Below are 25,744 nucleotides of genomic sequence, written 5' to 3' on the forward strand. Positions count from 1 at the left end.
CGCCGTCAGTACCGCCTACCGGGGCTTCCTTGTTGGCACCTGCTACCAGGAAGCCTCTGGCTGGGGGACCGCCCCTAGACCCCGGACCGCGCCCGGTAGTCCTTACTCTGGGAGCGCACTGGCCCTTTAAGAACGGCCTCGGTCGCGGCGTGCGGGGAGGAGGGCCAGGAGCGCCCCGAGCCGCCGAACTCGCCGGGGACGTCGGGCGCCGACTCCCTAGATCGCTGGCTGGCTCCAGCCAGCTCCCTGCGTCTCCTCCCCGGACAACGCTCCGGCACGACCGCGAGCAGAGTCCCCTGGCAGGAGGCGCGCGCCCAGGGCAGCGCCTGACTCCGGGCATGGACAGAGGGAGCTGGGCGCTCAGGGGGCGCCGCGGGACCGGGCGGCCGGAGCGCTGAGCCAGACAAAGGCTCTGGAGTTGCGCTCGCTCTCAGGAGCCGGGCCCCCAGCTCTAGGCGCCAAGGCAGCGAGACCCCTTGGAGGGAGACTCCAGCCTGCACGTTTACCGGCTGACCCACTCCGTGCTCCCCGACTGTCCTGCCTGCTTCTCCCCAGACTTGGGAATTGGCCGAGGGGGCCTTAGCGGCTTCTGCAGGGATCGGTATCAGGAGCCAGAGGTCCGCCGCGCACCCGCGGGGCCAGGAGCCAGGGAGCGTCTCAAGTTTCCGAACCGTGCACGGGGCCTCTGCGTTCGCGAGCTAGCCCCTTGTGCAGTGCACCTGGCCGGGCCAAGCGCAGAGAACATGGGCAGCGACCGGAACGCGCCCGGGCGGACAACCTGGGCTGACAGCCTCCTCGGTGGCCAGGAGGCGGCGGCACGGCCGCGACTGCTACCGCTACTGGTGGTGCTTCTGGGCTGCCTGGGCCGAGGCGCAGCGGCGCAAGATGCTGAAGTCAACGCCGAGGTAAGGACCTCCGCCTTGCCCCGGGACTTTGCGGGGTGTACGCTTGTTGCCTGGCGTAGAGGTGGTGAAGAGGAGCTCCTTGTATAAAAGGGGAGGGGCGAGGCAGGAAAAAGGGACCTGGGCGGCTGCTCCTCTCAGGCTAGAACAGCGCGACGCACCTCTTTCCAAACCTTGGAGGGCGTAGGGCTTGCGCCTGTTTTTTGCCCGAACAGCTCTGCTCTGAACACAGACCCAGACCCTGCCAGGAGAGCAACTCCCGCCGCCAGCCCTCTCCTCCTTTCTTTCCTCCCGGCAGCTGATTCTTCGAGAGATCTGCGGGCGCGCAATGGCATTCTTTACAAGTGGGAAGCGGGGCTGATGGGGGGAACACAGACGGAGCAGGGCGGTGCCCCCGCCGAATACCCTCTGGGATGGGCGACACCCAGCCACTCATGGGGAACAAGAACAAACCGCTAAGGCAGCATACACCGGGGTCAGGGGCGCTTTGGCTACTTTCTTAGGTTCTTGCACGGAAGCCAGGCCGAGAGGGGGGTCTAAGGAAGAGACCGCGCTTCCGCCCACCAGGCCAGATTATAGAGGGCGCATTCTGCTCTACTTTCGCGGGGAGCCCTCCTGAAGTCCCCACAAGTCCCTTCTCTAAATCGGTCTCATGGATGACCAGGCGTGATCTCCTGGTGCAGAACCGGGTCTGGGTAACGTCCCCGCCTCACTGGGATCGCCCAGCTCCCTCCTCACGAGCGAGAACAGAATAATAGTAAGGGCTGCAGTTCCGCAGACCCAGTGCAAAATCGGGATCATTCTCTCTCGGACTTCTAAGACCCTGCTCTCTACCTCCAACAGGGGAGGAGGGGACTGATCCGGGAAGAAGGGCAAGAGACGCCAGAGGGCCACCTCTGTGCCAGGCTACTGAGAATCAGGCACTCCTTTGCCCTTGGGCTGCTACGGGCCTGAGCGCTTTTTCTATTTGCAGCCGGCGGGCACTCCCTTCCAACCCCCAGCAGCTTCCCACCTCCTTGGGCTGCCTGGGAGATTTTTCCGCTGGAAGCTTGTCTTTCCCCGCCCTACTTTAATAAAAGCCTGGAGGAAGGACCGAGAAATCTTCGTGGGCTCGAGTTACATACACCTCCCCACCTGCTCAGCCCTAAGCTTCAGGGAGAAAGGCCTTTGGGGGAGGCCGGCTGGGAACCTACCCCCTTCCCCTCCCCCACCTCCCAGGGGCAGGCGTTTATTAGGGGTTACTGCTTAGTCTGCAACCCAGGTGCTGGGCAGAAACAGCTGTGTGGGTCCACCTGCCATATTAGAGTACCAAGAATTTCTAGTGATAGACCTATCCTTGAGGACTTCCTATGCTATTTAGAGATGGTATCACCATCACCATCACCATCATCATCACCATCTTACAGGATACAGTAAAAATGCCCCACAGGGATTCCAAGGCTGTAAATCTTGCTCCTGAGGATAAGCAGCCCATTGCTTACCCACGGTGCCACCTGGACTCCTTGATAGCTCCGTTACTGGAAGCAAGTATGGACCATGCTGGAATTTGGTGGTCATGCACTCTACCTGGCACCTAGGAGCCGGGCACTGGCACCTGTGGTTACAGGGGGCTTTGTTCACTTTCCTTTGCTTCTGCTCTTCCACGGTTAGCCACCAGCCAGACTTTCCTCTCCAGGTAACGTAGGATCTCAGGGGAAGAGAGTCCTGGTTGGATGACAGACTATCCCCTTAAGTCCTTGGTACTGACCAGAGATTCTGTGACTGCTTTCAAACCCCTTTTCTGGAGAAAGCTCTAGTTGGGCCTGGCCCTGTTGCTGGAAGGGACTCTGAAAGGTTTAGGAGACCCTTGGATACTGGAAACCAGAGTAGATGGACTGCTAGACAGGTAGGCTGCCTCCACCTTTGGAACTGGCTTTAAGGTAAAATCTTGGAACCTTGTCAAGTCTGGCCAGATCTGAGTCTAAAGAATCAACTGGCCTCAGAAGCCAGCCCATCTGCCAGGAACAGTTGGAGAAATGTCCCAGGTCTACTGTATCCAAGGACCAGGCTTTCTTTTGTCCTCCTTCAATAAAATAATCCCTACAGCTTCAGCACTTCAGTTAGGTCATGGCAACAGGACCTTTCACAAGCAGCTGGACAAGTGAGCTAAGATCATCCCCTCTCCCCACCTCTGCCTCCTGGGGTAGAAACCACAGTAGCTTCATTGACCTAAGGAATGGACTTTGGACCTGTTGTCATGAGGGACCAGTCCCTAGAGAAGGTCATCATGTTTGCTCAGGTAGAGGGTCAGCACAGTGGCTAAAACAGTGGACTCAGACAGCAACAATTGTGAGAATGGGGCTGTGTTTTGTCCTGTTATACATAGGGCCTCTATGAATGACTCTATGAGTCATACGTACAACATGGAATCGGGGGACGTGGTATAGGTGGCAGGAACCACCTGCAGCCTCCCAGGCAGGAGCTTGGAAAAGGCTGTCATCCTGGGGGTAGCCACCACTAAGCCACACCCTACTTTCCCACTCCCTCCCTGCCAGGCTAGGTGCCCCCAACACCAAACTGAACTCAACTGGAAGGATGGCTCAGTATCCAAGATGGGTTCTCTGATATTAGAGCTCCCACCAGTCCAAACTCAGGAAGCTAGGTGAGCAGGTCTAATCTCCCCTGTGAAAATGCAGATCCTATTTGACTGAGATACCACCTGGAGCGCCTCCCCTGTCCCCTTCTGATCTCTCTGGTCACACCTGGCTTTTGTTGGCCAGGTGTTGTGGCGAAAAAGATCACAAACTATTCTTCTTCCATGGTTCTCCCACCCTGCCCCCCACCCCCACCCCCAGCTACAGCTTCTAACCCTCAACTCATCATATGGGGGTGACTCAGGTCCCCAGTGTTCACAGGTATGGTGTTCCCAACACTAAAATGTAGACATACCACCTTTGCTGAACAGACCCATAACACACCAACTGAGGAGGAGGAGCAAAAAAGAGAGGTGGGTTGTCATGAATGATGGTTCTGACCTTCAGGTCTCACGGATGAGCCTCGGATCCCCTTTCCCACTTCCATGCTGGCCCCTGAGGGTCCCACTGACCCCTCTTTTAATTCCCTTTCTTAAATATGGAGTAGAAATTGCAGTGATCCTCTGTGTCCACTCTCAAGTAAGAAGAGGTTAATGCGAAGGCTTTGTTGGGTGCCTACAGAACCTTCTTGCTACCAACAAGCAGCTCCTCTCCGTGTTCCTTTTTTCAAAGCCTAAGGAGAGCTGGTCTGATGGGTATTATCATGAGCAAAGATCTGACTGGGCCGTGTCCTTCATGCCCTGCCCTCCATGTTTGAGGCCTGGATCCCCTTACTTAATCAGCTACCCCCTTTTAGAGGTCAGCCTAGTGTATGCTCTTTCACTGGATGATGTGGGTTCAGGACAAGGCCAGACCTGCCCAGGGCCCATGGACAGAGACATCTTCCTTTGCTCCACCTCAAGAAGGGTGAAAAACTTTTAAAGACATACCTGAATCTGGAAAGGAATCAACATAGAAACAAACCCAGACTCCCAAAGAAGACTGGTATCCCAGCGCCCACTGCCCCTATGATACCAACTGTGGGGATTCTCCAACGGAGGGAGGCTCTGGACACAGGGCAGGTTCCAGCTGCCAGGGCATGGAAAGCCCATTAGTGTCAAGCACTTGGGTTCATACAGCCTGTCCTTGCCCCTTTTGATGCTTGATCCAGATGTTCTCTGCCATCTGTCCAATTGGGAGTTTGGTTTCTGCCTGAGTTCAGCTGTGGTGACAACCTCAATATCATCCCAACAGTTATGTGTGGCAGACCCATCTCACACTCAGGTAGGGCAAAGCCCATCTGGACTTTGGATGTATTCTCTGAGTCTTTGGAAGCCGAGGGGTTAGGGACTTTCTGCTTAGATCTTTCTTCATTACAGTGAGGTCTTAGAAGGACCTCCAGGCCTGAGGTTCACTATGGCTGCACACAGGACCACTCGCCAACAGAATAGTGGTTCCAGGGATGTCTGGGGACCAGTGGTGAGCAAGCTAGGCTCGAATCAGAGACAAGGAAACTATCTGTCATCAGATCCCATTCCTCTCCTGGGAATGGCAGGAAATGAAACCAAAGACCCCAACTCATCCTTCCATATCAGAACAGACAGATGAAGGCCTCTGTACCAACCCAGCCACTCTTGGAGATGCCCCGTGTCCTATTGCCTCCTGGTGGTTGAACCTCTGGACCCATATGAGCTGACCTTAGCCCATGGCACTACCTTTTCCTTTCCACAGTGTGACCACCACCGCAGGGGTCAGACTCCAGCTCCGTGTCTTGAGCATGACACCTGGTATACCAGAAGTCGCAGCCAAATGGCAGTAAAATGCAGTGGCATTTGCTGCTGGGCAAGTCGTTGAACCTATCTGAGCCTCAGTTGAGTATAAGGAAAATAATGACAGAATCTATTTGATGGCGTTAAGGAGCTCTGAGGGTGCTGTGGGTTAGGTTGGTAGTTCAAACCCACCATCCGCAGGAGAAATATGAGGCTGCCTGCTCCTATAAAAATTCAGTCTCAGAAACGCTACAGAGGGTCATTATGAGATGGAATCCACTCACTGGCGGTGGGTTTGGTATTTAGTGAAGTTATCAGAGTGATCCAGTACATTTAAGTATAAAATGCTGAAGGCTGTGCCCAGGGGCTGGCCCACTGAAAAGCAAGTATGACCTTGTCAGCAGAGAGCGTGGGCAGAGCATGTGTGGAACACCTTCGCCATATTTGTTTCTGTCTGAAGGCGTGGCCTTTCCCCCATTGAATAACTGTGAGTATTTCTTGTTGTTGTTGTTGGGTTACATCGAGTTGGTATTGACTCATAGAGACCCTAGGCACAACAGAATGAAATACTGCCTGGTCCTGGGCCAACCTCACAATTGTTGCCACGCTTGAGCCCACTGATGTTGCCACTCTGCCAACCCATCTTTCTGGGGGTCTTCCTCTTTTTCTCTGACCCTCCACCCTAACAAACATGATATCCTTCTCCAGTGACTTGTCCCTCCTGACAATATGTCTGAAGCATGAGAGAAAAAGTTTGGCCATCCTGGCCTCCAAGGAGCACTCTGGCTGCACTTCTTCCAACACAGATCTGTTGGTTCTTTTGGCAGCCCATGGCATTTTCAATATTCTCCTCCAACACCAGAACTCAAAAGCATCATTTCTTCTACAGTCTTCCTTATTCACTGTCCAACTTTCACATGCGTATGAGGTTATTGAAAGTATCATGGCTTTGGGTCAGGCGCACCTTAGTCCTTAAGCTGACATCTTTGCTCTTCAATACTTTCAAACACTGTTTTATTAAGTGCCGTCGAGTCGGTTCTGACTCATAGTGACCCTGTACAGGATTTCCAAGGCTGTTAATTTTTACTGGAGCAGAAAGCATCATCTTTCTTCCGCGGAGCAGCTGGTAATTTCAAACTGCCGACCTTAAGGTTCGCAGCCCGATTCATAACCACTACGCTGCCAGAGCTCCTATGAGTATAGATGCTCCCATTTTATAGAAGAGGAAAGTGAAGCTAAGAGGTGAAATAAATCATCCTAGTTCCACACCCTGGGAACAGGAGAATGAGATTTGAACCCAGAGCACCCACCCCCCACACTGGGTTAAAGACTTCTGATCAGAGCCCAGGCTGCCATCCACCTGGAAGACCCACCTGGCAGGAGCCTGCTGAGCCTGCACCGGAGAGGGAGGAGTTGTAGAGTTGGGGCCAGAATGGCCCTTAGCTTGTCCAGGGGATTTCCCCAGACCCACCCAACCCTCTACCGCCACCTGTCCAGCCACCCAGGCTCTGCCCTGTGGGCAGGCCCACCTAGGAGTCAACACCTGTAGGGGATTTCCAGGAAAGGCCTGACCAGCCGCTGGCTCTTTTACCCCACCCACTGACCAAAGAACCCTTTGTTTTGCCTCAGGGTTGAGGAGTGCAGGGGTGGGGCTAAGACTGGAGGCTGCTGGGTAGAGAAGTAGCACAAACGCAGACCTTCTTCCTCTAGTTCTGGGACTGGAGTCTTCCACCCCTCCCCGCTGCCCCCACCTTTGACAAGTCCCTTCCCCCTCCTGCAGCTTTGGTTAATGCTGGCTGGAGGGAGGATTGGGTGCCTTCCCCCGAAGTAGTGGTGGTGGTGGTGGTGGTGGTGGTGGGACCAGATTTAAACCTAAAATGGGCAAGTGTTCTTGCTTCTAGAACTGTTTTAAAGCAACAGGAAGTGACCACCCCCTACCCATCCAGGACTGGATGGCCTGCCTTAGCTCTCCCTCTTCCAGTACCCACGGGGCTGGTAGACCCTTTGTGCACACAATCGAGGGACGGGTCTGACCTCATTTTGCAGATGAGGGAACTGAGACTCAGAGAAGCTGTCCTAGCCACCTTCAATTATTTGACAGCTGGCATGTAGACAAACCGGACCCTGAGCCTTGAGTCTCCAGCCCTGCTCAGCCTGAGGATGTACTTCTTAGCATGCTCTGCAGCCTAAAGACAGACTGGGCCACTTCTGAGTCTGGGAGCAGCCAAGGGGAGGAGGTGGGGAGGGCAAGCTGAGGCTGCCTGAGTTCTTGCCCAGAGGTGGTCCCTGGAGGCCTCAGTGAGCTAGCTGAATTTGATGGCTGAGGCCCTTCCAGCCTGAGACTGGGGAATCTGGCACTTGCGCAATGTCCCTCAGTCAGCTCAGATTCCCTAGGCCCCGAGGCCTATGTGCCTCTGGCCCCTGTCAGTCCCTGCTCTGTGCCTGCAGGGCTGGCAGTGCATAGCCAGTGGGGTGTGGGGCAGGGGAGCCGGGCACAGTGAGGAGCTCACAATAGCCGGGAGAGGTCTGGGGGCTGGCAGTCCTGACAAAACTCCTTTTGTGCCTGGCTGAGCAGCCCTATTCCGGGTTACCGAGGGAGTAGGACAGACGGAAGCAAAGCAGAGCCCAGCAGAGATTGCCTTTATCAAGTGGGAGGGGGCTGTGGTGACCCTGGCAGGTGCCGGCCTCTCCTTGCTCCTAGGACCGCTGCTTAATGCACTATATCGATCTGGCTTCTCCTTCTCAGACATGGCCTCCCAAGGCAGTGCTGACTCAGCTGTCCTGGGGGGCAGCTTTCATGACCAGACACAAACAGAGATGCTGGGTGTGAGGAGAATTGGACACCCTCCCCCATGCTATGCTGGGCACCTTCCCTGAGGTGGGCCTGAGTCCTGTATCCCCAGCCCCGCTCAGCCCAGTTCAGTCCCAGACCAGCCATGTGACCTGAGGGGACTCTCACCCTCTGAGAATGGGAATGGCTTCTAGGAATGGTTGTGAGCATCGAAAGGGGCCCTGGTGGGGCAGGAGAGAACGAGACTGTTCTGGAATGATTTACAGCCTCAGAAGCCCTATGGCACAGTTCTACTCCATCCTATAGGGTCACTGAGTTGGAAAGGACTCCATGGCACTGGGTTTGGTTTGGGTTTCGGTGAACATTAAAATAGCCCTGGTGGCACAGTGGTTAATTGCTTGGCTGCTAAATAAGAGGTTAACTGTTCAAACCCACTAGCTAGCCCTCAGGAAAAAAGATGTGGGAGTTTGTTTCCTTAAAGATTTCAGCCTGGGAGACTCAGTTGGGCAGGTCTATTCTGTCTTATTGGATCGCTTTTTCCCACTATGAGTGGGAACCGTGTGGGTTTGCTTTGTGAGCATTACAGGGTGGTGACCGATGGAGGACCTGGCCCTCAGTAGGCTCTCAGCCCCTCGTGGTCTCTTCTGAGGAGCAGATTCTCCTGGACACTGACGCTGCGTCTGTTTTCCTGTCTCTGAGAATGATTGTATCTGTCTGATGGAATCTGCCAGACCTCCTGTCTCCTTGTCTGAGGCCAGAGATTCATCCCGTGCATCCTGGAGACATGTTTCTAGTATGGGATCCGGAGCTCAAGAGATGCTTGACCAAGAGAACCCTGAAGGGCCCCATCTCCTGTAGCAGCCCCATCCTGAGCTGCAGGTGGGAGGGGCCTCAGAGCCTCTCCAGAGCCCCGTCTCCTACTGGACCCTGGTCCCCCAAAAGGAGGAGGTGAAGGAGGAAACCAAGTGCTAGTTCAAATCCTTGCCATTTATTTACTGACCTTTTGAGCCTCAGTTTCCCCACCAGAGAAGCAAAGTACCACCTGTGTGGTTCATCTGTGTGATGTAAGGAACAACCCCCACCCCACCCTACCTCCCACTCTGGGACTGAGAACCCCTCTCATCCCTTACAGCCTGGCTACTTCCCCTCGCCTAGGCCATGCACTTGTGCCCCTGACCCCATGCTGTTTCCAGGTAAAGTTAGCACAGCAGTAGGGTCACGGGGAACTTCCTACTAGACACAGGGGGCCGGGGGAAGGAAGCCCACAGGCCTGGTGGGGTGAGTGGTTGACACTGCTCCGGCAGACTGCCTGGCACTTGGCATTCAGGTACCCTGAGCAGGCATTTGCCAGCAGGCAGACTTCAACGGGTTCCTGGCCTCGCCATGCAGAGGCTCCGCCATTTGGTGCTAAGGCTATTTCTGTGGTCCCCCAGCCCCACCACTGCCCAGAGGTCAGCCTCTCACAGTCTCTGCCTCTCCTCCCTAGCAGTGATTGAGGATTCAAAGCTTAACAGGTCCTGCGGAGGAAGAGTTCAGCTTTCTAAGGCCTCAGAGTGGTCAGGAAGAAGGGTCCACAGGCTCCCCCCAGGACTGGAGAGGCCCCACTGCCCAGGCTTAGGAGCTCTTCACAGCAGACAGCCCAGCTCCCCGCCCCACTCCCCAGGGCCCCAGCCCGCCTCTCCTCCCCATCCCTGTCGTTTGCAGCCACAGCTAATCAGCCCCTTGGTGGCCTGTGATTGTGCTTCCCAGATATTTTTACTTTATGTAAATAGGTGATGTCGGGGTGCCCTCATGATGAGCCAGCTCCCCTCCCCTCTCCGGCTGGATTCTTTTGGCCTGTTAGAGCTGTCCGCTCATCGTGGCCTTCCTTTCTGGGTATGTCCAAGTGTCTTCAGGAAAACCGTTTCCTTTAAGGGTGATGAACCCCCAACCCCTGACCCTCAGTACACCTCCCGCATACACACACACACCCACACCCACAGGAGCTTTAGCCGTAAGGTGTCCCATCCCAGGAAGGACACGGTCTCCATGACATTATCAGGAAGAATTGAGTAAAGGAGGCTTGGGCCTCTGCACGGAGGTTGGGAGGGTGGGTACAGAGGCCATGGGTCTGGCCTCACCAGGGACATGGCCAGCGGGCAGTGGTGTGAAGTCAGGGCCCTCCTCCCACCCCAGCTGGTAGAGGCCAAGTTTCCCACAACCAAGTTCCATCTCTGTCTTCCTGTCTCACCAAATTCAAGTCATTACTAATGCATTTATTCGCCATTTCTCCGCCCAAAGATCCCTGGCTGGTGCAAATGGCTTGTGCTCAACTGCTAAGATTGGTGGTTCAAATCCAACCAGCAGCCCTAGAGAAGACAGCCCTGACCATCTGTTTCCATAGAGATTACAACCCAGAAGACTTTATGGCACACTTGTCCTCTGTAACACAGGGTCACCCTAACTTGGAGCTGAGTCAACGGCAACAGGATTGGTTTTTCCCCGTGTAGCCCAGTGCCAGGCTGATGTGGACTTTCCCATGTAATCCTCACAGACACCCGGGAGCAGAGGCAGGTCTTAACACAACCCCGTGGTGCTGCTGATGGACTCTGGGTGTGCACGCAGTCACACCTCAGAAATGACTGGGCTGAGACTTGTCCCCAGCCCTCTGTGCTACCAGCACAGCGCCTCTGCTCACTGCTCTGTGGCTATTTCCCAGAATCCTGAGGGGCATGACAGCTGTGGCTGGGCTCCAGTCTGACAGTTTCTCTGCCCTGTCTTTCTTGGCTCAGCAGCTGCTCCTTCCATCGGCAGCCTGGGTGCTACAAGCTGGACTGTCCACACTGGAGGCCTGGCCAGGTGCCAGGGCTGGACTCTCGGATGGCACTGATGGAATAAGTGCCCAGGGAATTGGATGTGACTTTGGTGGCCGGCCAAGCAGAGCAGCCACCATGTTCCTCCAACATGCTTTCTCATGGGTTCGTGGTGTGCAACCCCTGCCTTCTGGGTCTCCTCATAGCAAGCCTCCAGAGACCCAGGATCAGCAAAGAAAAGTTCCAAGGACACACTTGCATGTGACCAAGACCCAGAGGAGCTCCTGTCCTCTGCTCATGGCCTTGAGGGTGTGAGGTGGGTGTGGCTGAGTGTGGCTCATTGGAACTCTGAAGGGAGTCCCAGCCTCTGCTGTGACCACCACAGTCAGATCAGTTCACAGTCTCGTGCCTGTGTCTGAGATGTGGGTGTGCAGGGCCTCCCTGGGAAGACTGTAGGTCCTAGGTTAAGATGCCTCGGCGTGGTCCCTGTGGTACCAGCTACCATGTTCCAAGTACAGAGAGGCTGCTCAGCAAACACTGGCTGGGTGGACAGACGGGGTGAGTGGGGGTGGGGGGTGGATACAAGTCCAACAAGCTCTGGAAGGGGTAGCCACATCTATTGTGCCTGTTCCAGGATTATCTCCCTCAATCACCACCACTCCACCCTCCACCAGAAACTCTTCCAGGACGAGGAAACTGAGGCCCTGAGGGGGAAAAGAGTTTGTGGCAGAGTAGGAAGAGACTTCATGCCAAGTCAGTTCTGACACATAGGGTTTCCAAGGAGCAGCTGGTGAGTTTGAACCATTCACCTTGTGGCTAGTAGTCCAGTGTCATGCCCTCTTGGACTGTTCTCCCCCGGGGTTTAGGGTCTGGGCAGGACTGACTGAATCAGTAGGTGACCTACCCTGAGAAACCAGCGCTGTAATAAGTCTAGCGCCTTTGGACCCACCCCCCCTGCCGGCAAGCTCAGTTCCTGTTTGAATGGGGAGAAACAAACAATAAAGAAATGGTGGTGGTGGAGCCCACCCCTGACTCATGACAACCCCATGTATCACAGAACAAAATGCTCACCCTCATGACTGATTGCAGATTAGACCATTTTGATCTGTATAGTTTTCATGAGCTGATTCTCAGAAGGAGATTGTCAGACCTTTCTGTCTAGTTTGTTTTAGTCTGGAAGCTCTGCTGCTCCACATCATAGTGACACACTAACCCCCATTGACAGATGCGTCGGGGCTGCGCAGGAGGAGGTGCATTGGTTGGGAAGTGAATGCCCCATTCCACTGCCAGAGGGTCTCTCCCGACCCTAGGAGCTTCTGAACTAAATCTACGGTAACAGATAGCTTCATCTTTCTCTTGAGGAGCAGCTCGTGGTTTGAACTGTGGACCTTGAGGTTAACAGCCCAGTGCTTAATCCATTGCACCAGCAGGTCTGCCACACAGAAGCCTAAAATTCAACCACAGAACCTCCAATGCTTCCAAGTCAATTTTAAACAATGTAACTATTGCTGTTACATTGGTTCTAACTCATAGCAACCCCATGTGACAGCTTGTAATCACTCCACAGGATTCCTTGGTCATGATATTTATGGAAGTAGATTGCCAAGCTTTTCTTCCACAGCACCACTGGGTGGGTTTGAACAGCCAGCCTTTAGGGTAACAGCAAACCATTGTACCACCCAAGTGCAGTAGTGATTGTTGTTAAGTGCCATCAAGTCATTTCTGACTCAAGGTTTCCAAGGAGCAGCTGGTGGGTTTGAACCATCAACCTTATGCTTAGCAGTCCAGTGCATATCCTACACTGCCACACCAGGACTCTGCAGCAAGTGATAACTTAGGGAAAAGAGAAGAGGGAGTGCAAGATTGGAGGGGACGCTTTGTTTTGACATAGGTGTCAGAGAAAGCTTCTTGGAGAAGGGCAGATTGAAACAGAGACCTGAAGAAAATGAGGTTATCAGCCGTATAGATGTCTGGGGGGAGAACACTCTAGGCAGGGAGAACAGCAAATGCAAGGGTCCTGAGGCTGGAGTGTGCCGGGCAGATGATGAGGGCCTTGTAGCTGCTGAGAGAAATTGGCTTTTGCTCTGAGTTGGGAAGCCACTGGAGGTTCTAGCAGGCTTTTAAAAGGCCACTTGTTCTGGCTCCTGTGTGAGAAGAGCCCCAAGGGGTGGTAGAAGCAGGCAGAGCCATTCAGAGGGTGATGGTGCTGGAGGTGGAGAGCCGTGGTCAGACTGTTTGGAGGCGCCTGGTCCTGCCCACACTGAGTTGAAGCTTCTTTGCAGAACTGGCTGCGTCTCTATGGCTACCTGCCTCAGCCCAGCCGGCACATGTCCACCATGCGCTCCGCCCAGATCCTGGCTTCAGCCCTGGCTGAGATGCAGCGCTTCTACGGAATACCCGTCACGGGCCTGCTTGATGAAGAAACCAAGGCGTGAGTCCTGCCTCCGGGCCCCTCCCAGACCCCACTGGCATCAACCCAGGGCTTGGCATGTGGAAGGAAATTTCACAGCAGAAAGTCCTAGATAATAAATGACAGATGGATCCATCCTCTGTGCCAGTGCTCTTTGGTCAGTAGTGTCTGCCTGAAGCCTGAAGCCTGAGGTGGAATCTCCTGAGGCAGAGAGTGTAATAATTGATTAGTGCTGTCTGCCACAGGTATGGCAATGGGGAGGTGCAGCACATGTGCTCTGGAGGGGACTACCTAGCCAAGCTTGCTCTGAATCTAACAGGTGATGGGGACACCTCACATCCTTGAAAGGAACGCCCAGAGCATACTATCAAGGACCTGAGACCTTGGAAATACTCCCCTATTCTTGGATGACCACACTCCAATGAGGGCAGCTCCTCAGCCAGAGGCAGGATGGGGTGGGGAGAAGAAGGAAGACAGACTGGAAGAGGCAAAGCCCAAGTGGGCAGGGTGTCCAGTGGAGGCTCTCTGCTTATTACTCCCTCCCAGGTGGATGAAACGGCCCCGCTGTGGGGTGCCAGACCAGTTTGGGGTGCGTGTAAAGGCCAACCTGCGACGGCGGAGGAAGCGTTATGCCCTCACCGGGAGGAAGTGGAACACCTATCACCTAACCTTCAGGTAGGGGCCTGGCTGACTAGGGAGGGGCATCCCCAGAGCCTCGTGCCCCCTCCCCACCTGGGATGAGGCTCCAGCTCCCAGCCATGTTGTCTGGAAGACTTCCTTTCACAACAGGGCACCCCGGGGTGGCCTGTGGAGCTCCCACGCTGAGGAAATCAGCCCCACACCCTACTAGTCTCTTCCTCTGGAGACCCCTCTAGTGGCTTCCCCTTGGTGTATTTCCTTCCCCAGCCTCCCAGGACTAGACTCCCCCAGGCAAGATGGGGTTCTGTGTTGTCCAAACTGTGGACCCTCATAGTAGAGGGCCTTTTTTTTTTCCTTCTTTAAGCATTGTTTAAGGCATGGGAAAAGTGTGTGTTTCAGAGTTGTAGCCTGTCATCAAATTTACTCAATTTGTATGCTAAACAAATAATCCAAGAAGCTGGAATATAAGAATGTTCATCAGAATTGGAGGAAGGTTCATTAGCAACCTGTGATATGCATGACACAAAACTTGTTTGCTGAAAGTCAAGAGGATTTGAAGCGCTTACTGATGAAGATCATGGATTTCACTTCAACATAATGAAAGCAAAAATCCTCATAATTAGATGAATCAGTAACATCATGATAAACAGGAAAAAGGTTGGAGTTGTCAAGAACTTCATTTTTACTTGGTTCCACAATCAACACACATGGAAGCAGCAGTCAAGAAATTAAGCAGTGGGTTGCACTGAGCAAATCTGCTGCAAAAGACCTCTTTAAAGTGTTAAAAAGCAAAGATGTGACTTTGAGGACCAAGGTGCTCCTGACCCAGCTGTGACATTTTCAGTGACTTCATATGCATGGAAAGATTGGACAATAACTATGGAAACCCCAAGAATTGATGCATTTGAATTACGGTGCTGGCAAAGAATATTAACTATAACATGGACTGCCAGAAGAACAGTCAGATCTGTCTTGAAGAAAGTAGAGCCAGAATGTTCGTTAGAAGCAAGAATGGTGAAACTTCATCTCATGTCTTTTAGATGTGCTAATAGGAAGGACCAGTCCCTGGAGAAGAGCATCACACTTGTTAAAACAGAACGTCGGTGAAAAAGAGGAAGACTCGATGAACAAGATGGATTGATAGAGTGGTGGCAACAATGGACGCAAACATGGCAACAATGATTGTAAAGATGCTGCAGGACTGGGCAGTCTTCCATGCTGTTGCACAAAGTGTTAGAACTCACTCGACAGCATCTAGCAACAACAACAAGGTGTAGCTGCTGTGGCTGCTTTTGAGTTGATTTTGATTTGTGTCTATACCGTGTGTACAAAGTAGAACGGTTCCACAGTGTTTTCAAGGCTGCGTCCTTTGGGAAGCAGATCACTGGGCCCGCCTATGGGTGGGTTCAAACCACCAACCTTTTGTTTGAGCATAGTCAAATTCTTAACGGGTTGCACTACCCAGGGACTCCCGGTTTCAGGCATTTGCAAAAGGCTGGAGGGAGGGCTGTGAAAATCCAGACATCTGCCAGGTAGGCAGGCAGCAGATACCATGGTGTTGGGCACTTTTCTCTTTCTGCTGAGTCATCTGGCAAGAGCCCCCTGCAAACTGAGGCTCCCCTCACCCTTCCAGAGCAGCCACCGCCTCCATCTCCCTGAGGAAAAGTTGCTGCTGTAGTCATGTTGACGCCAGGCCCCAAAGTGAATTAATGGGTCAAGCAGCCGAAACACACCCATCATGTTTAATGGCCATATGCCCAGGGCTCAGGAGCTTAATGCTATTAGCATGGGTTTAGCAGGCTTGATCTCACTGCTGTGTGTCAGGCTGTGTGCCACGTGTTCTACGTGAGTGATTTTTCATTCCATCTTCCCAGAAACCCCATTTACAGATGAAGAAGCTGGAGGTCACGTAGATCCTGTCAGAGTCAGGACTCGACCCTGGAACCCAACACTCAGAACTGTTTCCCAAACCTCAGACATTTACATCCTACTTTCTAGAACTTTTCCTAGGCCACATAGTCACCTGTACTTGTATTAACATTTTTCTTAAAATAAGTGTATTTGCAACACCTTATTTAATGACATCTTAATAAATGGGGTTTGACATGCTAACTCTGTTTTTTAAAATCATGTCAAACTAACCAACAGTTGATATTGATGGGTTCTTGTCGATGCACCCCGCCACTTGGCTGGCTCAAACAGTGAAGCGCTTAGCTACTAACCAAAAGGCAGGCAATTTCAGGTGCTCCCAGAGGTGGCTTAGAGAGTAGACCTGGAGATCTACTTCTGAAAGCTCACAGCCATTAGAAACCCTATGAGAACACTTCTATTAAGTTAGTGTGGTAACAGCTGGTTTGTCCATGTGCCACCTCATGTCTTATGTGCACTCCTTGGGGACATGTGCCCCTTGTCTTCCTGTCCACCTGCAGCATCCAGAACTACACAGAAAAGTTGGGCTGGTACCACTCACTGGAGGCAGTGCGCAAGGCCTTCCGTGTGTGGGAGCAGGCCACGCCCCTGGTCTTCCAAGAGGTGCCCTATGAGGACATCCGGATGCGGCGGCAGAAGGAGGCTGACATCATGGTACTGTTTGCCTCTGGCTTCCACGGTGACAGCTCACCCTTTGACGGCACAGGTGGCTTTCTGGCCCATGCCTATTTCCCTGGGCCCGGCCTGGGCGGAGACACCCATTTTGATGCAGAGGAACCATGGACCTTCTCCAGTACTGATCTATATGGTGAGGAAAATTGGCCAGGGCTGGGGCAGAAGGTGCTCACTTGCTGCAGGGCTGGGAGGGGCGAGCTTGCCCTGTGTGCTTCTCTGGAGCATGAGCACTAGGCATCCATCTGTTTGCATAAGGGAGTGGTAAGAAAAAAGAAAGGATCATTGTACCCATTTCTCAGAATGGGTAAACTGCAGCCAGGAAGTCACAACAGCTCTACCACTTCCAAGAATGAAGCAAGGGCAAGCCCTGTCTGTGGCAGCCTCAGCCCAGAGGTTCTCTGGGGTGGCTGGGTCCCCAGGATGGGCCAGGGCTGACTGTGTTGCCTGTCTCCACCACAGGGAACAGCCTCTTCCTGGTGGCAGTGCACGAGCTGGGCCATGCACTGGGACTGGAGCACTCAAACAATCCCAGCGCCATCATGGCGCCTTTCTACCAATGGATGGACACAGACAACTTCCAGCTACCCGAGGACGACCTCCGGGGCATTCAGCAGCTCTATGGTGAGCGGTGGACACCACACGCAGCTCCCAGCTAACCCCCTCCCAGCCCTACGCAGCATTAGTCCTGCCACTATCCCATTTTGTAGATGAGGACACTGAGGCCTGGACTTGCCCACATCACATGGTGAGTAGATGGTGGTGCTGGACATCCAGCCCAGAAAGGGCCTGTCCCTCACTGTGACTCCAGGGTGAGGCCCTCGAAGGACCTCTTTTCCTCCTCAGTGGTGTCTGACCTTACAGTGATGTCCCAGGGATCCCGGGACCACGTCATCTCAGTGTCCCTCCCCACCTGCACCTGTCAAAGGCTCTCCACTCACTGCTTGGTCATTTCCCTGGGACTTGGAGGCAGGTGCAGCCAAGGGAGAAAGCCTTCATGCTGAGGGCTGTGGGGTGGGGCAGTCCCATGTTCTGTCTGGGCCAGGACAGAGGTCCCCTTGTTGAGAAGAATGGTCACCTGGCAGAGTCCAGGGTGCTTGCCCTGGATGTCCCCTGTTTTCTAGAGCTTCCTGAGGGGAATGTCCCTGAGGAGAACTGGAAGCAGGGACAGCCCAGCGTGGGGGTTGGAGGGCTGTGTGAAGGAGGATCCAGTCCCTTTGGGCTAGGATAGTGGCAGGTAGGGGAGGTATCTCTCACCTGGTTCAGCTCCCAGGTTTCTTAGGCCAGAGGCACCTGCGTCACAGCATTCTGAGAAGGACCGGCTGAGTTCTGGGGTTTCCCCTTTACCTCCTCTTTTACCTGCAGGCACTCCTGATGGTCAGCCACAGCCCACCCGACCCCTCCCCACTGTGACACCTCGGAGGCCAGGCCGACCAGACCACCAACCCCCTCGACCTCCCCAGCCACCTCCCCCAGGCGGGAAGCCAGAGAGGCCTCCAAAGCCGGCTCCCCCAGCCCAGCCCCGCGCCACAGAGCGGCCTGAGCAGTATGGTCCTAACATCTGCGATGGGGACTTCGACACAGTGGCCGTGCTGCGTGGGGAGATGTTCGTGTTCAAGGTCTGGTCCTGGCTCCTTCCCCTGCCTCCCCAGTCCCTTGACCTGTTTCAGGCAGTAGACCACCCACCAACCCTCGCAAAGCCTTGCTTCACCCAGGGTCCCACCACAGGCCCTAGTGCCATGCCCCCAGCCCTGGCTCTCTAAGACCCTCCTCACACTTCACTGGCCTCCTCATATCTCCCCTGACCCAGGAAGGGACTAGTTGAGGACAGAGCTCTCTCAGTCACGCCAAGTCTCTCCACAGGGCCGCTGGTTCTGGCGGGTCCGGCACAACCGAGTCCTGGACAACTATCCTATGCCCATAGGGCATTTCTGGCGTGGCTTGCCCAGTGATATCAGTGCTGCCTATGAGCGCCAGGACGGACGCTTTGTCTTCTTCAAGGGTGAGCTGGGGCAGGGGTGAGCTGCCTTCCAGGCCTGGCCTGTAACGCGGCCTTCTGGTCCTGATGAGGGAGGAAGGCTGTAGTGTGTGTCTCCTATGCCCATTGGATCCTGAGCCCCCCACTGTGCGCTCATACCGGGAGGGGGAGCAGGGCTGGGGAGATCGGGGACTAGGGACCACCTGGGACTATGGAGACCAGAAGCAGCTCTGATGGGGCTAAAGCCTGTCCCGTTAAAGCACAGCGGCTCTGCCTCATTTCCCTCCACTCTTGCCTCCTGCCTCTGCCCTGTTCTGGTGGCTTCCTGCAGCCCCTTCCTCATGAAAATTCTCTCAGTCTGCTGAGGGTCTCAGAGCCGTCTACCAGCTGCCTCTCTGCGGAAGGCCTCCTGCTAGCCTGAGCCCCATCGAGGCAGGTAGTCCTTGAGGACAGGACTGTTTCACTGAAAGTGGGGAACCCTAGGGGCATAGCCTCTAGATCCAGGGACCAAGCATGATTCCCCCCTCCACTCTCTGTATAAGAACTGTGAGTAGGAGGAGTCATAGGAGGAGTCCGTTCCACATGGGAGTAAAGACCTGCTTTTAGTGTGACAGAGTGTGTGTGACTAGGTGTGAGCGGGTGTCTTGTGCGTGTAAATGAATATGTCACGGGTATCTCTGATAACTGAGATGGTGTGTTGCACAAGTGAGTTCTCAGACTTGAATGTCATCATGAGCATGCGGTTATCAATGTGTGTGTGTGCTTGTGTAGCAATGGATGTGAATGGACTTGTGGGCCCACAATAGCATTCCCCGTGCTCCCTCCCACACACAGACCCCCTCAGAGAAGTTAATCCTCACACCGTCTCCGGCCCTCCCCATAGGTGACCGATACTGGCTCTTCCGAGAAGCCAACCTGGAACCTGGCTACCCGCAGCCGCTAACCAGCTATGGCCTGGGCATCCCCTATGACCGGATTGACACGGCCATCTGGTGGGAACCCACAGGCCATACTTTCTTTTTCCAGGAGGACAGGTGAGCAACATGCTCCTCCTTCACCGCCCCCACCTTCAGGCCTACCCAGAAAGAGCTTGGGCACTGGGCCCAAGCAACCTTTCTAGATCCACAGCTGGCTGCTTTTGGCCACAGGTACTGGCGATTCAATGAGGAAACCCAGCATGGAGACCCCGGATACCCCAAGCCCATCAGTGTCTGGAAGGGGATCCCCATTTCCCCCAAAGGGGCCTTCCTGAGCAACGACGCAGGTAGCAGCTTGCCAAGGACTCACCATATCCCACACACTCACCAAGGGGACAGGCGAGACTTGCACGAGGTCACCATTAGTCCAGGAGTTCAAGGGGAGGACACATCTGTGTCAGGCTCTGGGCTGGGAGGGTCCCAAGCATGATCCTCTCAACATTGTTAGGGTCCCCTTTTGCAGACAGGCAAACTAAGCCTGAGCGTTGTAGTCACGTGCCCACTCCCCCAGCTACTAAGGAACTGTGGAGCCAGGATTCCATCCCTGGGCAGCCCTGAGGAAGCCCTGAGCCTGTAGATGAGCCTACTCAGAGGCTTCTAGGGTGCCCCCCACGTCCCACCTGTCACCCAGCAATAGACAGCTGTGGCTGTGTTGCGCTTCTCCGGTAGTCTGGGGCTCAGGTTCAGGGGGACCCTGCTTGTTGGCTCATGTTCCCATTTGTCCCACGGACTGCAGCTGCTCCAAACAGCACCGTGATTCACACTCGGCCCTCCCCAATGTGGATGGAAGTTGGGCAGGGTGCCAAGGCAGGGCCAGGCATCACGCCAGGTCCACTGCAAGATGGCCTAGTGGCCTTGAGCTCAGTGAAACCACTGAGGTAGCAGAGTGACCACAGCCCCCAGCCCAGCAGGCTGGATAGGAGCTTTGGACCTTCTGGGAGGGTAGTCTGTGTCCACCTGGGCCAGGGAGCCTGAGATTCTAATAATCGTGGTCTTGACCAAAACCCCACCCCACTCTTAAGCCTCAGCCTTATCCTTGTCAAGTAGGAAGTGAGAATTTTTAAGTGTTCAGGAAAGTAGATGAAAAGAGGGTGTTTTAAAGCCAAGGCCCCTTCCACATATTCTGGTCCAATTGGAGTGTCTCCGGGCTGTGGGTGGACCCAACCTGACCCCACCCCTCCTGCTTGTCCCTGCAGCCTACACCTACTTCTATAAGGGCACCAAATACTGGAAGTTTGACAATGAGCGCCTGCGAATGGAGCCCGGTTACCCCAAGTCCATCCTGCGGGATTTCATGGGCTGTCAGGAGCACGTGGAACCCGGCCCCCGATGGCCCGACGTGGCGCGCCCGCCCTTCAACCCCGACGGGGGCTCGGAGCCTGGGGCAGGGGGTGACAACGAGGACAACGAGGAGGCGGGGCCTGTCGGCGGGGAGGGGGACTTCGAAGCTGGGGCAGACAAGGACGGGGACAGCCGCGTGGTAGTGCAGATGGATGAGGTGGCGCGGACTGTAAACTTGGTGATGGTCCTGGTGCCGCTGCTGCTACTGCTCTGTATTCTGGGCCTCACCTACGCACTGGTGCAGATGCAACGCAAGGGCGCACCGCGCATGCTCCTCTATTGCAAGCGCTCCCTACAGGAGTGGGTCTGACTGCCTGCCGCAGCCTGCTCTCTTGGTGCTAGGGGCCCGGTAGGGCGGAGCCTGCAGTTCTAGATGGCTCTATGGGGCATCCCAGCAAGAGCCTGAGCATTCCCTTCTGCTCCTGGACGGGGGCCCCTCTGGACCCTCAAACATCCCCCACCCGTCCTGCCCCCATTGTTTATTTATGCCCAGGTATCCTTTCTCTTTCTTTTTTTTTCCTGGCATACTAATTAAGCATTTGTTTCCACTTTCCTGAGCAGGGGTGGCCCCTCAGTCCTTTAAGGCAGAGCATTTAGAGTTTTCTAAATGTAATTCTGCTCCAGACGGAGCATGAGGCTCCCACCCAAAGGTGGGGCCCCAGCCAGAGGAGGAGGGACAGAAGGCCTGTATTGGGACAGTGGACGAAGAGCTGACAAGGTGCTCCCCAGCCTGGACCTGTTGGGGGAGACCAGGGAGGCCTGGCCCCTGCTCAGCTGAGCCACAGTGGTGGCCTGGTTTGCTGTGGAGACTGGCGAGGTCTCCACTCACCTGCCTCTCTCCCTGCCTTAGAACAAGCTTTCACCAGGGGCAGCCCTGGGCTGAGGTGGTGAAGGGAGGAGTTCTTGTTGAGGTTCCTTCCAAAGTCACCTTGACAACCCCAGAAAGCCTGGCTCCTTGTGCCTAAGAAACCCATCCTTCCCCACCGCTACCAGCTGAGGGGCTGGCAACTCCCAGGTACCCCTTGAGCCACACCTCCTTCCCTCTCTGGAGTCGGGGCCCTGGGTTTGCCCTACCAAGGACCAAAGGGGGTCTCTAAGGCCCCTCCCCCAAGAGGTGGCATCCAGCCCCTAAAGCTGGGCTTCAAGCCCCCTGTTGACTTTCTCTCCTCTGAGCTAGAGCAACCTGGGCTCATTCCCTGAGCTTCCTCTTGCCCACTGCCATCCACACCTGTCCTTGTGGGCCCCAGCTCTGCCAACATCAGGCTCCAGCTCCCCTGAGAGTGAGGGAACTGATTGGTACCGAGGCTGGAGTGATGTAGGTCTACAACCCATCATACACCAGACTTGGAGTCCCTCCCCTCCTGCTCCCTATCCTCCCAGGGGACTAGAAGGAGTGATGTGGTGGAGAGAGGCCAGGAACTTGTCCCCCACACAACTTGGAATGGGATTGTGGAGCCCCCATAGGTGTGGCCATGAAGGGCCATGCCCCTGAGGGCAGAGATGTTTTCTTCCTCTTCCTCCCCAAGGCAGCAGGAAGCCAAGGCTGCTGTGGGAAATGGTACTGTACACCAGGCTCAGTCTACTCTGCTCCCCAAGCCCCCAGCACATACCCAGCATCCCACCAGACTCTCCCCACTGGGCAGATGCTTCGTGGACTGGCTCTGAGTTTGGACCTCCACAAATTCCCTCCCTACCTCCACCTTCCTGAAGGGCCAGCCCAGGGATGGTGGGGCTCCGTGCCCACCCCCATGTTTATTTCTGTAAATAATCTGCACTGATTAAATTGTACAGCCGGCGAGTATGGCCTTGTTTGTAACAACCTGTGCTGGAGTTCATGGCTGGAGAGGCTAGCAGGTATGCATGCAGAGGGTGGAGCCCAGGTTGGGATCACAGGCCTGCCGTCACACATACCCCCATGCCAAAGGGGCTGTATTCCTAATTCTGTAGGGACATGTAAAAAAGGCACTAACCATCCCTCCCATGCAGCCTGTACGTCTCATCTGGGTTCGATAATAAAATTGCAGTGGTCACACAGAACTCAGGCACCATATTCACAGTTAGGGGGTTTGTTAGGAAAGTTAACAAGTTACAATTTAAGGTAAGAAATGTTCAGGGTGCAGTACTTCCACTAAGACAGCTTTTTCTCTATTGTACCCAGGCCTCTTTTTAGCCCTTGTCTGCTTGGCCTGGCCTCTGCCCTGCTAGATAATGCTACCAAGTACTTTTAGTACTGCTGAAAAATGCCCAAAGGGCACTGCACTCCGCTTCATCCTCAGCTTGAAGGCACTCACACCTAGCTCTCCAATTAAGTGCCTGAAGTTACCCTACTCTGCAAATGAGCCAGTGCCCAAAAACACTCATTTTACTGGCTTCATGCACCAGGAAGTCCCCCAGTGTCTCATGCTTTGACTCTGGGTTCTGCTGCAGCAGTTCCTCTACCACTGCTCCAGAGTTACAGCATTCTCGCCCTGGGTCAGGAAGGTTCAGTGCACAGGGATCTCAGGGTCCAAAGGACATGCTCCCCTCCTGGTTCTTCTTCCTTGATGATAGTGAAATCCCCTCCTCCTTTACTTCCCCCAACTTCTGAGCACACTCATTGTATACCCAGAAGGATGACAAAATTGAACAACCACACTTAACCTTGTTAACAATCACTCACAACTGAATCTTATCATTCATCAGCATCTTCCCCCAACTTTTCTTACCTGGATACTTCAGGAAAAAGTTTGGTGGATGTTTACAAAAACTTACTGCTACAGGAGACATTAAATTATTCATGGTACTGCAGGGCACCTTCTCAGTAGCCTTTGGAAATAAGGTCCTGTGAGGAGCAGAGCACCCTCAGCTGACCAGAGGAGGGTAAGACTGGGGGACATGCGGTTGGCAGGGAAGGAATAGAATTTTTGCCATCAACTGAGGCAATCCAGTTTCCCACACACTCTTCCCCATTAGGAGGGGTGGGAAAAACTAGGTCAGGTCACCCAACCTCCCACCCATCTGACTGGATTCTGGGAAGCTTGAAGACCCACCAGCCTGGACAGGAGCCCAGAGCTAGGCACAAAAGAGAGATGGGAGCAGTGCCACCTTGGGTTCTGAGACTTCCCCTTGCCATGCACTCTGCTCGGTGGGTGAGGGGGCACCCAAGACTTGCCCCTCATCTTTGAAGAAGCTAAAAGTCCCACTCCAGACCTTGCCAGGGGACTGCAGAACCCCTCAGGCCTGAGCATAATTGGTGAGCCAGGTGGCCTGCCTTGGACCCACGTCCACCTTCTTGGCCAAGTCTATTCAATCCTGGCTTGGGCCCCCAGGAATGCAATGCTAACCATAATAGGGGGAAGGGCCCCCACCAGGCCCGGCACAATCACTCAATCTGCTCCAATCCCCACCCCTCCCTTGCAGCTGCCCACCCCCTGGCTTCAGGCCCCCTTGGTCCCACCCCTTCCTCTCTTTGTGTTGAAAACTGGCTGAGGAAAGTAGGAAATGCTGGCCCTCGGAAGCCCCAAAGGCTTCTCTGCCTAAGCTAGGAAATGGCCTTTGTGGTCAGCATGGGGGTCCAGGTGATGAAATCTTGTTAGCTTTTCTGCCCATGAAGAACCCTAGGCCCGCCCTCTGCCTGAACCCTGAGCTGGACTAGAGGTCACAAGGTGGTGGCCAGGGGTCGCTGGGGATGGGAGAGAAGAGGATGAGAGACTTGGCAGAGGCCTCAGCTCCTCAGGAAACTGCTCAGGAGCTTTCCACTCCAAAGCTCCTCACAATCTCAGGGACCGTGTTGCTGAAGGAGCAGCCCATCTGAAGAAGCCTGTTTCTCCTCCCTCATAGGCTGTGGGCACATGGACTCAGGGGCCTTGATATGCTGAAAGAATTCTCTGAGGAACAGTAGGTAGAGTAGCTTGGCTCTGCCTTTCCCATCACCAGAGACAGCAGCACAGCAGACCCCAGCTGGAGTAGGCCAAGGCTGCCAAGGGCCATAACTTCTCCTGCTTCCACTCCAGGATAAACAGGAACCTGCATCTTGAATGTTGATGTTCAGAGCCATTGAGTCTGCTCCAAGTCAGAGCGACCATAAGCACAACAAAGCAAAATACTGTCCAGTCATGTGACATCCTCACAATTGCTATGTGTGAGCCCATTTTTGCTGCCACTTGTGTTAATCCATCTCAGTGGGGGTCTTCCTCTTTTTCAATAAACCTCTAACTCCTGGAGGCACTGTAACATCAGTGCTGGCCTTCCGAACCACAAGGTCAGCAATTCAAAGCCACCAGCTCCTCGGAAATCCTATGCCAACTCGACTGCACTTAACAACAACTACTTTACCAAGCGTGATGTCCTTTTCCGATGACTGATCCCTCCTGACAACATATCCAAAGTGCGTAACATGAAATCTCGCCATCCTCTCTTCTAAGAAGCATTCTGGCTGTACTTCTTTTAGAGCATATTTGTCTGTTCTTCTGGCAATCAATAGTACTTTAATATTTTTCACCAATACCATAATTCAAATGCATCAATTCTTCTCCAGTCTTCCTTATTTGTTGTTTAGTTCTCACATGCATATGAGACATTTGAAAATACCGTGGCTTGGATCATGCTCATCTTAGTCCTCACAGTAGCATTTTGCTCTTAACACTGAAAATGTTTTTTTGCAGCAGATTTGCCCAGTGTAATGCATCATTTGATTTCCTGACTGCTGTTTCCATGAGCATTGATTGTGAATCCAAGTAAAATAGACTCTTGTACAATTTCAATCTTTTCTCCATTTCATGTTGTTTTAATTGGTCTAATTGTGAGGCTTTTTGTTGTAATCCATACGGGAGGCTGTAGTCTTTGATCTTCAACAGTAAGTACTTCAAGTCCTCTTCACTTTCAGTAATCAAGATTGTGTCATCTCAAGCAGACCAGCCAGGAGCAGCTAGAAAACCAGAAGATACCTCTTGAAAGAAGGACCTACAGGAAAAATACAAAACAATAAGGGCAGTCCGACTGTTACCACAAGAA

General features: G+C 54.0%; 1 protein-coding gene across 1 annotated transcript; it reads left to right on the forward strand.

Moving 5' to 3' along the window:
* Positions 1 to 714: 714 nt before the first annotated feature.
* MMP15 (matrix metallopeptidase 15 (membrane-inserted)) lies at positions 715 to 21,062 on the forward strand. The gene is made up of 10 exons (XM_006863571.1): positions 715 to 905; positions 13,089 to 13,237; positions 13,763 to 13,891; positions 16,285 to 16,592; positions 16,919 to 17,080; positions 17,822 to 18,075; positions 18,320 to 18,458; positions 19,318 to 19,468; positions 19,583 to 19,698; positions 20,608 to 21,062. Exons 1-10 carry the CDS (start codon positions 744 to 746, stop codon positions 21,060 to 21,062), a joined length of 2,025 nt encoding a protein of 674 aa, XP_006863633.1. The 5' UTR covers positions 715 to 743.
* Positions 21,063 to 25,744: the final 4,682 nt, after the last annotated feature.

The sequence above is a fragment of the Chrysochloris asiatica genome, unplaced genomic scaffold, assembly GCF_000296735.1.
Source record: "Chrysochloris asiatica unplaced genomic scaffold, ChrAsi1.0 scaffold00055, whole genome shotgun sequence".
Classification (NCBI taxonomy): domain Eukaryota; kingdom Metazoa; phylum Chordata; class Mammalia; order Afrosoricida; family Chrysochloridae; genus Chrysochloris; species Chrysochloris asiatica.

Bases quoted from the DNA above. Each gene is read 5' to 3' on its own strand.
- MMP15 (XM_006863571.1), top strand. From the start codon at position 744: ATGGGCAGCGACCGGAACGCGCCCGGGCGGACAACCTGGGCTGACAGC. The intron at 906-13,088 runs GTAAGGACCTCC...GCTTCTTTGCAG, and splicing joins ATGCTGAAGTCAACGCCGAG to AACTGGCTGCGTCTCTATGG. The intron at 18,459-19,317 runs GTGAGCTGGGGC...CCCTCCCCATAG, and splicing joins ACGCTTTGTCTTCTTCAAGG to GTGACCGATACTGGCTCTTC.